Source organism: Saccopteryx bilineata, chromosome 3 (genome assembly GCF_036850765.1).
Source record: "Saccopteryx bilineata isolate mSacBil1 chromosome 3, mSacBil1_pri_phased_curated, whole genome shotgun sequence".
Classification (NCBI taxonomy): Eukaryota; Metazoa; Chordata; class Mammalia; order Chiroptera; family Emballonuridae; genus Saccopteryx; species Saccopteryx bilineata.
Window position 1 is genome coordinate 313684220 of NC_089492.1, and position 12231 is coordinate 313696450.

The following is a 12231-nucleotide window of genomic DNA, read 5'->3' on the forward strand; positions in this document are numbered from 1 at the left end:
CAGGGAGGCCTTGGAAGGCCCTGCAGGGAGGAAACTGCAGGCAGACAGTCCTGGCAGCCAAATCTACAGCCTTTAATTGTGGGAAGAGGGCAGCCCAGTACAGCAGGTGTGCCCCGGAGGTGGGGAGCAGGCAGGGAGACAGAAGGGCTTCCCTGCGCCCACCCTTCTCCCACTCTCCCCAGGAAGCTACAGCCACATGGTCCTGTAGACTTCAACGGGGGCCCAGGTCCTGGGTGCTGGTGCTGAGGGTCCGAGAGGCTTGACTCAGGTGCCGGCTAGGGAGCTAGGGACAGGCAGAAAGGGGGATTGGAGGGAGGTGAGAGGCAGGACCCCACTGCTCCAGCTGCCACCAGAGCTTCCCGCAGCAGCCTGGCTGCCATCGTCCTTCTCCCGCACGCCGAGCCTGCTACCTCCACCCCCAAGTAAAACCCATCCGTGTGTCCTTGGGTCCCTTCCATCCTACTGACCCCTGGTTCCTGATGCCAGCTTGTCCTCTCCCTCCCCTCGCCTCTGGGCCTGTCAGCATGGCCCCCCTTCCATCCTTGGCCTGCGTGCCCTGTCTCCCCCTCACCTGGGTCCCAGCGGCCCTTGCACCATCCATGTACAGCGTGTTGAGGGACACAGTTCTCTTCATCCTGCAGAGGGAGCCAGTGAGTCCAGGGGTGCCCACTTCCAACCCGGGGAAGACTCCGGCACCCAGTCTGATGTGTCACAGGGGAGACGAAGCCATGGAAGGCTTTAAGCGGGACAGGGAGGGGCTGTGGATATCGGGGGTTCTTCACTGACCTGATCCAACACTCACCCAGCTGCTGCTGTGACCCCCTCGCTTCTGAAACGGGACACCAGCTTCTCACTTCCACGCCGGATAGACTCACGCAACTTGGCGGACAAAGAGCTGCTCCGTCGCCGGACCTGGGGAGGCCAGGGGACACCAGTCAGCCCCATGCCCCACCCAGTCCCCATTCCCACCCTGGAAGCCAAAGCCAAGTCCACCCTTACCTGTCCTGCATCACCAGCTGCGTCTGTGTTGGGGGACCCTGGGGAATAGAAGTAATATGGTGGGGACACTGAAAAGCCTCCTGAGGGGAGGGGAGGGACTGGGGGCTCACCAAGAGGGGCGGGCAGGCGCTCCCTGCTGAGGATTTCTTTGTACAGCTCTTCTGCTTGCTGGTACTTGTTCTGTTTCAGGTAGGCTAAGGCCTGCGGGGCGGGGGGGGCACAGCCGGGTGATGGGGCTTGACCTTGGGAACTCCCAGCACTGCATCCTGGCACATCTTCCTCAGCCCTACTCCCCCTCCAGGCCTTGGAGCCTGTCCCCACCACTTCCTGCCTAGGTGACCCAGGGCAGGGGGCTTCTGGGCCCAGCCTGTTTTCTGTTCTACCTTAGGCTGGTGACAACCTCTGTGCCTCAGTTTCCTCATCTGCAAAATGGGGGCTACAAGAATATCTACCTCACAGGGTCCTTTAAGAAACATGGCACAGGGAAAGACTGAGCTCAATAAAGGTCTAATGCTGTCATCTCCTGGAGAAGCATCTTTCACTTGGGATGTTCTCTGGCTGCCACCCCTTTCCTGCTTCCTCACTCCCACGGCCTCTGTGTTGAGCATCCCACCAGTCAGGGCCCAGCTAAGACAAGAGTCTGGGGAAATGCCTTCTCCATGGGGCCTGGCAGGGGGCGCTCCTGGCCTCTGGCATCCCACCCTTAAAGCAAGGGTGCTTCCCCAGCACCTGACCTATCAGTCCCCCCACACACACACACATACACCGCAGGGACCACTGCATCCTCACCAGGTTGTTCTTGGTCTTGGCCACATTTGGGTCATGAGGCCCACCCAGGGCTTCGTAAATGCTCAGGGCTCGGGCATAGTGCTGCTCCATCTCCTCAAACTTGCCCTGGTTCTGGCAGAGCAGGGCCAGGTTGTTGAGCTGCTTGGCCACATCTGGGTGGTCGGCACCCAGGACCTAGGGGTTCATGGGGTCACATGTCATTAGGGATATCCAGGATTGGCAGGCCACATGATGCCAGCAGCCATAACAGGGGTCACAAGTCAGGGGTTACAGGACTGGAGTGGAGAATTACATGAGGTTGGACTGGAGGGCAGAAGTTATACAAATTAGAGGTTCATCACAGTAGAGATGATGGCAGTCCAGAAGCCACCTTGGCCTTGGGATACAAGGTAAAATGGTAGATTAAGGAGGAGGTTGTGCCAGGGTAGGGGTATGTGAAGTGAGTTATATGAGGAGAGGTGAGTCGGGAGTCAAAGTCAAACAGAGGTCAGGGAAGGACAGTATGGTGGGTCATGGGAATGGTGCTCTAGGCTTAAATTGTTGGCTCATAACATCCTGTGAGAAGGACATAAAAGGTCAATGGTCCCAAGAACAAATCTGGATAACATGGGATCAGGGTAACTTGAGAACCACAGAACTGAGCAGGATCAAATGGGAAGGGTCTCAGGACAGAGGACTTGGGCTAGGCAGAGGGCAGGACCTTCTCACGGATCTCCAGAGCACGCTGGCATAAGGGCTCTGCCTCCTGGTACCGCCCACGCTTTCCATAGAGGACAGCCAGGTTGTTGAGGGTGGCAGCCACCTGTGGGGTCGGAGGAGGCAGGTCAAGCGGAAGAAGGCACAGCCCCCAGCCCTCCCTCCCTCCCAGGGCCCCACTCACTGCAGGGTGCTCAGGGCCCATTGTCTGTTCCCGGATCTGCAGGGCGTCATGGAGAAGGTCTGTAGCTTCTTTGTACTTGTTCTGGTCCCTGTGGGGCAGCCCAGGGATGGAGACGGTCAGCCAGGACCAGGCTAATTCCAGCAGGCTCAGGGACCTGGCTGAACCAGGCATAGGTGGCACCCTTTGGGGTCCCTTCTGGGTCTCCTCATACCCCAAGGCTACCACAGGGTCCCTGCACCTCCAGATCACTGCCAAACCTCTGGCCACTCCAGGGATCATCCCCACTCTATTGAGGTCTCTGTCACCCACACTCCCTGACGCCTCTCTGCTTTGGTTGAAGTGGCCTCCCCAGATCTCTTCCCCCACCCACCACTACCCCTGTGCCCCATGTTGACAGAGCAGGATACGAGGGTCCCTCATCTTCCACCCAACAATGGTTCCACCCCTGCTGCCCCTCCAGCCCTTGCAGCCCAGCCAGCTGCAGCCCTCACCGGTATACCAGTGCCAGGATGTTGAGCATGGTGGCCACATCGGGGTGGCAGTGGCCTGAACTCCGCTCCAGGTCCTCTAAGGCCTGACGGCACAGTGGCACGGCAACCTCATAGCGGCCCTGCCCTGCATACTGGATCACGAGGTTGTGCAGGGTCCGAAGGCGGGCCGGGATCTCATAGCCACCCTGTTGAGCGGCTGCGGCCCCTGCCACCTCAGGGCCTGGGGGTTGTAGGTACCTAGTCACTGCAGGTCTCCTACCCCTCCAGCCTCACACGAGGGGACATACCCACCACACAGCTAGGGCTGCCTTGCTGTCCAACTGACCCCTGTGTCCAGAGGGCCTTGCACTGACTACTGAGACTGGAATCCCAGCATTGAACTGGCCCACGGGATGTGAACACAGGCACCCACCTGCCAGGTTTCACATCTTCCAGCCTCAGTTGCCCACTGTCACCCCCTAATGCCACCTGCTTCATCTGACACCCAGCTCTGACCTCCGTCCCCTGCTCAGAGACGGGGGTCCAGTCGTCCCTCCCCGGCCTCAGCCTCAGCCTTTCACCCTCCATGGCCGAGCTCCCCGGTCACGTACTCCCCCACATCCACCTTTCCTTTCCTCCTCCTCACTGGGGAACAGGGAGGCCAGGCTGTCTCGACGAGGTGGGGACTCAGGCTGCTGCGGGAGGACAGAAAAGTGAGGAGTCATGAGGGCTGGGAGTGAGTTTCAGAGAGGGGGTCTCAAGTCTCAGGGTTTGAGGGGGCTGATGATGGTCAGGGGCCTCAGGGGTCTCCTGAGGGCCTGGGGAGGATTCGGGCTGAGGTGGAACAGCAGAGGGCTTCCGCAGAAATTCGAGTGGGTTGGTGGTTTCTTGGAGGGCCTAGAGCATGGGGCTCCAGGGAAGGCTGGGGGGGAATGGGGTACCTAAGGAGGGTCGGGCCCCCGAGCGCACCGCGGCCCCCACCTCGCAGGGCCCTGAGCACCTGGCTCTCCGCAGGTGGGTCATACTGCCGCAGCTGCCCCAGGAACTCCAGGTGGCCCTTCTCCTCCTCCAGCTGGGCCACGGCCTCCTCACTGGTGCGCAGCCTCCGCTGTGTCTCCTCCAGCTCCTCCCGCAGCCATGCATTCTCCTGGGCCAGCCGCCGGGCCTGCGCTCGCAGCCGCTGCTTCTCAGCCTCCAGTGCACCCACATGCGCAGACAGGGCCAACAGCACCTGCCGCGGGTTGGGGGTTGAGAGTCAGGGGCCTGGTCCCTACCCTGCCAGACAGGCCCCGCCCCAGCCCAGCACCTCAAGCCAAGCCAGAGTATCCCTATTCTGTCCGGGACCCCCCAGATTCTGCAGAGAGCCCTCCAGTGTGGCTGCAAGGATGCACAGAGGCCTCCCAGGGACATAGCCAAATCCTACTCAGGGGTCCTTCTGATTTCACTCAGGTTCTCAAATTATGTCCAGGACTTCATGTCCTACCCATGTACCCTCAAGTTTTCCAGGACCCACAGTTCTATAAAAGGATCCCATCTGGTTCAGGGGTTCCTGTCACATTCAAGTCCCCCCCAGTGCTGTCCGGGGGGCCTCTCCTTCCCAGATCTGGCTTCCCAGGGCTCACCTACCCCAGCCTGGCCCCTCCCCACACACCTGGCCCGCCTCCCTGGGCTTCACCCCAGATCTGAGTCTCCCCACCAGAGCTGAACCCCTCATACCTGGGCCTCGCCCAGCCCTAGCTCGATGGCTTCCAGCGAGTGGCTCACCACCTGCTGCTTTTCTTCCAGCAGTTCTGTGCCAGCCACCAGGCCCGGTCCTGCCAGGGCCTCTGCCAGGTGCCCTGCCAGACCACGGTGCTCCGCACGGAGGGCCTCCAGCCCCTGAACCACTTGTCGTGTCTGCCGCACCAGCTCCTCAGGGCTCAAGTGTTCTGGGCCTAGCCCCATGCTGCCGGGGGCGGCCACCTGCACGGACATTGCTGCTCCCGGGGGACAGGCCTGATTGGGGAAGTCATTGCCAAAGCCAGGCAAGCCAGCCTCTCAGCCTCTGCGCCGCTCCGGCCAGCAGGACCCCTCCCAGCCATCTCCCTTTCGAGCCATCTGCCAGCCCTCTGCCTCCCTACCCTCCTCCTTCCAGCCAGCTCCCAGTCCCACACCCATCCTGGCCAGCCTTCAACTGAGAACATTCTAGTCTACCTTTGCCTGTTCTCAGCCCTGAGGACAACTCCAAAACCCCAGGTGACTAACTAAAAGAGGGCAAACAGCTGGCTCGTGGCTGCCCCACCCACCCCGGCTCCAGCCCACCTGACCAGCCCTCGCCACCCCAGGGCCCTGGAGACCCTGGCCCAGACCCCCTGGCTGTGTGACCTGGAGCTGGAGCACCCACTTCCGCCGGTGTGTGGGGCGGGGTGTGTGGAGGCGGCAGCCTCTCTGTGAGCTCATTCTTAGGGTGTTTTTGTTGGGAACCAGTTAGACCACTGGGGCTGGGGGGTGGGACAAGAGAAAAGGACCCAGGGTTGGGGTTCCAGAAACAGAGGAGGCCGCTAGATGGGGGGTCAGGGGGGAGAACCCCATGTGTGGCTCCCCAGGTCTGAGGAGCTGACAGACCCTGAGGGAACAAGGGCTCTGCTCTCCACTGCAGACAGGCCCAGCCAGCCCAAGGCATGTTAGGACACACGTGTGACAGGTATGGCCCAGGGATGTCACTGGCCATTGACAGTGAGGGTCTGAGACCAAGAACATAATGGGGGGGGTCTTACACGTGAGACTTCATGTAGTTGTATGTGGGCGACAAAGCCAATGACACAGCTGGAGTCCTCGTATACACACTCACACACAACACCTCCCTCTCAGAAATACAACTCAATACACATACGCACCCTCAGAAGGGATTCTTAGAAATACAACGTAAGATGCCTTCTCTTCCTCCTCTAAAATATAAAACTCAACAAACACACACATATCCACACTTTCCTTTCAAAATACAACCTAATGCAACACTCAGGCAAACACACATACGCTCCCCTTTTGAAAACACAACCTAACACACAGGCATATTTTCCTCTCTGAAATAGAAACCAACACACAGCACACAGAAATGAACTTTCTCCTTGCAAAAACACAACCAAATCCCAAATGCCTCACGCTCTGACCATCTCCTGGCACTTACGCTTGTCATACACGCCCTCTCCCACACCTGCACAGCCCGGCAAGCCACCCAGGCTCTGCCGTGTGCCCAATGCCTCCTCCAAGCACACCTGGATGATGGACCTGTCACCATCTTCCCCCCTTCCTCTCTGCCCCAGGATCTGCACACCTTCACACAATGCACACACAGATTCACATACAGAACTCCAAACATAGGCATACAAATGGCCCCTGAATTCAAACTCAGTTACACTGTCACAAGTGGGTGGCCAGGGCACAAATGGCTGTGGAGACACTAAGAGGCAGTGCCACAGTTTCCACAAACAGCCTCCCAAGCATACTTCACTCAAGCCACTGTGTCCATCCATTGAGAGTAGCCCAGTGGTTTCAGCACCTGCTCGCAAGTTCACAATCACACACACTTGGACATGCAGTAAGGGCAGCACATTATCCCGTGGGTTTTATAGACCTTGGGCTCTTATCACCCTCAATCTCTCTCTCTTTCTGGATATGTTTGTGCATTTATCAGTCCCTTTGTACATGTGTATATGTCACACGATTCTTAGTTTCACACCTCATACACAAGCTCCATTAACAATCACAATCACACCTGACCAGGTGGTGGCACAGTGAATAGAGCCTCGGACTGGGATGCGGAGGACCCGGGTTCGAGACCCCGAAGTCGCCAGCTTGAGCACGGGCTCATCCGGTTTGAGCAAAGCTCACCAACCTTGGACCCAAGGTCGCTGGCTCGAGTAAGGGGTTACTCGGTCTGCTGTAGCCCCACAGTGAAGGCACATATGAGAAAGCAATCAATGAACAACTAAAGTGCCACAATGAAAAACTGATGATTGATGCTTCTCATCTCTCTCCGTTCCAGTCTGTCTGTCCCTGTATATCCCTCTCTCTGACTCTCTCTGTCTCCATAAAAAAAAAAAAAAAGAAACAACACCACAATCAAACAAGTTCGAGAGCCATCTGACAACTGCAACCAGTATTCACTCAGGTTTGCCAATTTCTTCAACCACCTACAACCTTATGCACAATGTCAGACAGCTGAGCCGAATGCTCCAGACAGCCTTGCCTGCACCATCCAGTCTGACTGACGACCACAGTAACAGCAGCCATGACATGCTCAGCCACACAGCACTGGGGCTATTTCCCTAATGCACCGGCACTCACAGTCCCCCAGCAGGGAAATCTCCTGCACGTGCTCAGCTCTGTATGCACAACCACATAGCTGACAATGATAGTCCACCCCCATAGCCATTTTTGCACACTCTACCCACCTCCCTGCCACTCTCCCAACTTTTTAAAAAATTGCTTTTAGCCTGACCAGACTGTGGCACAGTGGATAGAGCATTGGACTGGGACACAGAGGACCCAGGTTTGGAACCCCAAGGTTGCCAGCTTGAGCATGGGCTCACCAGCTTGAGTGCAGGGTCGCTGGCATGAGCATGGGATCATGGACATGACCTCATGGTCACTGGCTCAAGCCCAAAGGTCGCTGGCTTGAAGCAAGGGGTCACTCGATCTGCTGGAGCCCCTGGTTAAGGGACATATGATAAAGTAATCAATGAACTAAGGAGTCATAACAAAGAATTGGTGCTTCTCATCTTTCTCCCTTTCTGTCTGTCCCTATATGTCCCTCTCTTTGTCTCTCTCTCTCTGTCTCAAAAAATAAAACATTGATTTTAGAGAAAATGGAAAGAAAGAGAGAGAAACATCAATTTGTTGTTCAACATTTTAATGCAATTATTGGTTGATTCTTGTATGTACCCTGACTGGGGCACAAACCCACAACCTTGCTGTACTGGGATGACACTCTAACAACTGAGGTACCCTGTCAGGGCACAACTCCCCCATCTTACAGGTAGAAAGACAACCACTGCCATGCAACCTCTTGGTCACACTCAGACCTAATCCAACAGTTCCACTCCCTCCCATACACACAGCCACACACTTGAACAGCATTACAAACACACAGAGATAGCCAACAGCCCCACATCACTGAACTGATTTCCACATCATTCACACTGTGCGACCTCTCAGGGTCACACGGACAGTCCATCTTCGCTTCACACCCATAACCACAGCCCAACATCCTCTCTACACACACCTGAGCTCTCTACACCATGACACACACACCTCAGTTTCATATACCACCCCTCATGCACACGTACACACTCTCTCCACACACTTGCAGGCGAGAGGTCCCCATCATGGGCAGCCTTCCAAACCACACAACTTGTCCCTAGATTGCCAGCCCAGAGCCACGCGCCCCGTCTTCCTGGCAGCCGTCACAAGGGCCCCCTCCTTCCCCCTAAGCCCCGCCCCCGCCCTGTTTACTTGCGCCCGGGGAAGGGGGCGGGCCCCAACCGGGCCTCCGGCGCCGGGGGAGCCCCAGGAAGGGGCAGAGGAAGTCAAGGGGCTCCGAGGCCGGTCCCCGTTACCAGGCCGGCGGGTCCAGGGGTGTGCCAGGCCCAGCCCTCACCCTCCGTCCCCACCTCCATCCTCGCCGCCCAGGGGACCCGCGCCCCTCACTCCCGACTCCCACCTGACCGTGGCGGCTCCGGGACGCAGTCGGCCGCGCTGCGCCGGGCCGCTTCTCTCGTGCGGCGCACGCCCTGCGGCTCCCAGCTGTGCCCCGCGTCTAGGGCCGTGGGCGAGTCCTCTGCGGGGCGTGGCGGCCAGCGCTCCGCCCCCGCAGGTGAGGCCTGCCCCGCCCACCACCTGGGGAAAGTTTGGCCCCGCAGCGAGGGCCCGGGGGAAATTGCAGCGCTTGGACGCGGAGCCCGGAACCTCCAGGGCACGTCGAACCTGAGGAGATCCCAGCGTGCGTGAGGCCGGGAAACGCCTCCTCGGCGAGCTAGAACCTCAAGAACTTGGAATCTTGGAAATTTTGGATCCCAGACCCATGGCCTTCTTGCAGTTTCAGCCTCTGGACCTTTGCCTTGACTGTACCTCCTGCTTGGACCTCTCTTCTCACAGATCTCACCATTTGGTATCTTCGCAAAGGCTGCTTCCTCTGAGAAGCCTTGCCTGACTGCCCCTTCTAAATGACACCTTCCCACCAAAACAGTAGCTTATTTCCCTTTTTTTTTTTTTTTTTAAGATTTTATTTATTCATTTTAGAGAGAGAAGCTGAGAGAGAGAAGGGGGGGAGGAGCAGGAAGCATCAACTCCCGTATGTGCCTTGACCAGGCAAGCCCGGGGTTTTGAACCAGCAACCTCAGCGTTCCAGGTCAACGCTTTTACCTATTGCGCCACCGCAGGTCAGAGTCATTTCCCTTCTTGATTTTTGTTCACAAACTTTTCAGGGCCTAAAATTATTTTATGTAATAGATCACATTATTATGTTATGTGGCTAGGAAAATTTGGGCTCTGGGTTTAAATCTCATTTCAGCATTTATTGGCTGTGCAGGCGTTGGGCAAGTAATTTACCCCCTCTCCGTTTTCCTTATCTGTAAAATGGAGATACTCAAAGACTGTGAGGATTGAATAAGTTAATAAATGGATAGGAAGCACTTAGAAAATATTAGTTACTGATTATATGATAAATTATTGATTCTCCCCCCCACTGAAGGTCAGCACTAGAACAGAGCTGGAGCAAAGTAGGTGCTCCACAAATACCTCTTGAGTGACTGGCTGACTCATTCAAGTTCTAGAAACGTAAATTTGCCAAAAAGCTGGGCTCACAGGTTCTATCATAGAATTTGGTTTAACGCAAGCTTTTCTGAACCTCTGCCTTACCCCGGTCTCTGCCCTACAGAATGTATACAGCAGAGGGCGCTGCTGCTCCGTGGACCAGGCCGCAGACTATCGAGCAGCTCCGCACCTGTTCTCCAAATCCCAGTGCACATGCTCCCTCTTCCCGGAAGCTTTCTCTGACCCCTCACAGGCTGCATGAGACATCCTTCCAGGCTCCTGCAGCTTCCTGGGCTCCCACATCCCAGCCCTACCCACTGTGAGTTATAGTGTCTCCAGTGCTACCCAATAGAACAGAACACAGAGAAGGCACTCGGGAGAGTGAGTGTTGATGGAATGATATAAAATAAAACTCAACTTTAAGCTCTAACTTTTCCAGATTATTTTTAGGGAACAGGGTAGAAGGAGGCAGCTGAGTCCCCCACCCCCAACTCTTTTTTCCACCCCCAACTTTTTTAGCCTTAGGACACTGGATAGTGGTTTGACATCTGCCACACGCTTATTAGGGGGCAGTACAAAATTGGAGCCAGGCAGCCCAGATGCAAATCCCTGCTTACCATTTGCTAGCTGTGTGACCCCTGAGCCAGGAATTAACCTCTCTGGGCCTCAAGTTCCTGGTCTGAGGACTCACAGGGGTAACCTAGTCAGTGAGGCTGTCTTGGGGACTAATGAGTAATCCTTAGCATGGAGTAGCCCATGGAAAACACTATGCATGTAGGTGTGGGCCTGTGAGAGGGGGAATTGGAGCCAGGTAGAGCTGAGTTCAAATCCTACTGTTGCCACTCAGTAGGATTTTAACTGAGTGGCAACAGTAAACACCTATTTTTTTGTCTATAATACTGGGAACCTATCTCTTCATTTATAAAACTGAGATGATCACACTCATTATATAGCATAATGGTGAATAGTAAGTGAGAAAAAAGACTGAAAGGAGAACATGATTTGTGTGTGTGTGTGTGTGTGTGACAGAGAGAGGGACAGACAGACAGGAAGGGAAAGAGATGAGAAGCATCAATTCTCCGTTGGGGCACCCTAGTTGTTCATTGATTGCTTTCTCATATGTTCCTTGGTCAGGGGGCTACAGCAGACCAAGTGACCCCTTGCTCAAGCCAGCAACCCTGGGCTCAAGCTGGTGAGTCTTGCTCAAATCAGATGAGCCTGCGCTCAAGCCCACGGCCTCTGGGTTTCGAACCTGGGTCCTCTGAGTCCCAGTCCGACGCCCTATCCACTGCACCACTGCCTGGTCAGGCAGAACATGTTGACTAAGGTGACCATTTCTTTTTTCTTTTTTTTTTTTTTTTTTTGTATTTTTCCAAAGTTGGAAACAGGGAGGCAGTCAGACAGACTCCCACATGCGCCCGACCGGGATCCACCCGGCACGCCCACCAGGGGGCGATGCTCTGCCCATCTGGGGCTATGCTCTGCTGCAATCAGAGCCATTCTAGCGCCTGAGGCAGAGGCCACAGAGCTATCCTCAGCTCCCGGGCAAACTTTGCTCCAATGGAACCTTGGCTGCGGGAGGGGAAGAGAGAGACAGAGAGGAAGGAGAGGGAGAGGGGTGAGAAGCAGATGGGCACTTCTCCTGTGTGCCCTGGCCAGGAATGGAACCCGGGACTCCCGCAGGCCAGGCCGACGCTCTACCACTGAGCCAACAGGCCAGGGCTGGTGACTATTTCTTTATGCTGGCCCTGTTTGTGCCAAGCACTTAAAAAAAATTTTTTTTTTAATTTATCTTATTGACTTTAGAGAAAGAGGAAGGTAGAGAGAGGGAGAGAGAAACATCAATCTGTTGTTCCACTTATTTATGCACTCACTGGTTGATTCTTGGATGTGCCCTGACTGGGGATCGAACCTGCAACATAGGAATCAGGGCAATGCTCTAACCAACAGAACTACTCAGCCAGGGTGTGCCGAGCACTTTTGCACACCAACGAGGGCTGAAGTGTCTTGAGTTCTTACTCAGGATGGGCCCTATGCCAAGTCTTGTAAATTAACTTTATTAATCCTCACATCAACCTGGCAAGGTGCTATGATTATCCCCATAACACAGGAGAAGAAGATGAGGCACAGAGAGGTCAAGTGACTTGTCCAAGATCACACAGCCAAGGAGTAGCAGAGCCCCTGAATCCATATAACCAACCCCTGAGGGAAGCACAATTATTGGCTCCATATAAAGAGGGAGAAACTGAGGCTCAGAAAGGAGAGCCCTTGCCCAAGACCACAGCCACGTAGCCTCTCAAT

At 55.7% G+C, this 12231-nt stretch overlaps 2 protein-coding genes across 8 annotated transcripts in view; one reads left to right on the plus strand and one right to left on the minus strand.

Annotated features, from left to right (window-relative positions):
- EXOC3L2 (exocyst complex component 3 like 2) overlaps positions 1 to 12231 on the plus strand; it is a 136811-nt gene that overhangs the window by 35923 nt on the left and 88657 nt on the right. The gene's annotated exons all lie outside the window — the stretch shown is intronic.
- On the minus strand, positions 57 to 8957 carry KLC3 (kinesin light chain 3). Of its 7 annotated transcripts, XM_066271806.1 has the most exons (13): positions 8840 to 8957; positions 4855 to 5133; positions 4139 to 4369; positions 3764 to 3833; positions 3160 to 3379; positions 2669 to 2756; positions 2489 to 2590; positions 1789 to 1962; positions 1110 to 1200; positions 1000 to 1037; positions 803 to 912; positions 572 to 635; positions 57 to 283 (listed from the first exon to the last, which is right to left on the minus strand). In XM_066271806.1, exons 2-13 carry the CDS (start codon positions 5110 to 5112, stop codon positions 212 to 214), a joined length of 1518 nt encoding a protein of 505 aa, XP_066127903.1. In that variant the 5' UTR covers positions 5113 to 5133; positions 8840 to 8957; the 3' UTR covers positions 57 to 211. The 7 variants fall into 7 exon arrangements, with proteins under 7 accessions (XP_066127903.1, XP_066127902.1, XP_066127900.1 ...); XM_066271805.1 differs by having other exon boundaries at positions 57 to 635; positions 1000 to 1022; XM_066271803.1 differs by having other exon boundaries at positions 57 to 635.

Excerpts from the sequence above, each read along its gene's own strand:
- KLC3 (XM_066271800.1), bottom strand. The coding sequence starts at position 5,112 with ATGTCCGTGCAGGTGGCCGCCCCCGGCAGCATGGGGCTAGGCCCAGAA. Across the intron at positions 2,591-2,668 it reads TGGGCCCTGAGCACCCTGCA|GTGGCTGCCACCCTCAACAA; the intron begins GTGAGTGGGGCC and ends CCGACCCCACAG. Across the intron at positions 1,963-2,488 it reads CTCTGGAGATCCGTGAGAAG|GTCCTGGGTGCCGACCACCC; the intron begins GTCCTGCCCTCT and ends ATGAACCCCTAG.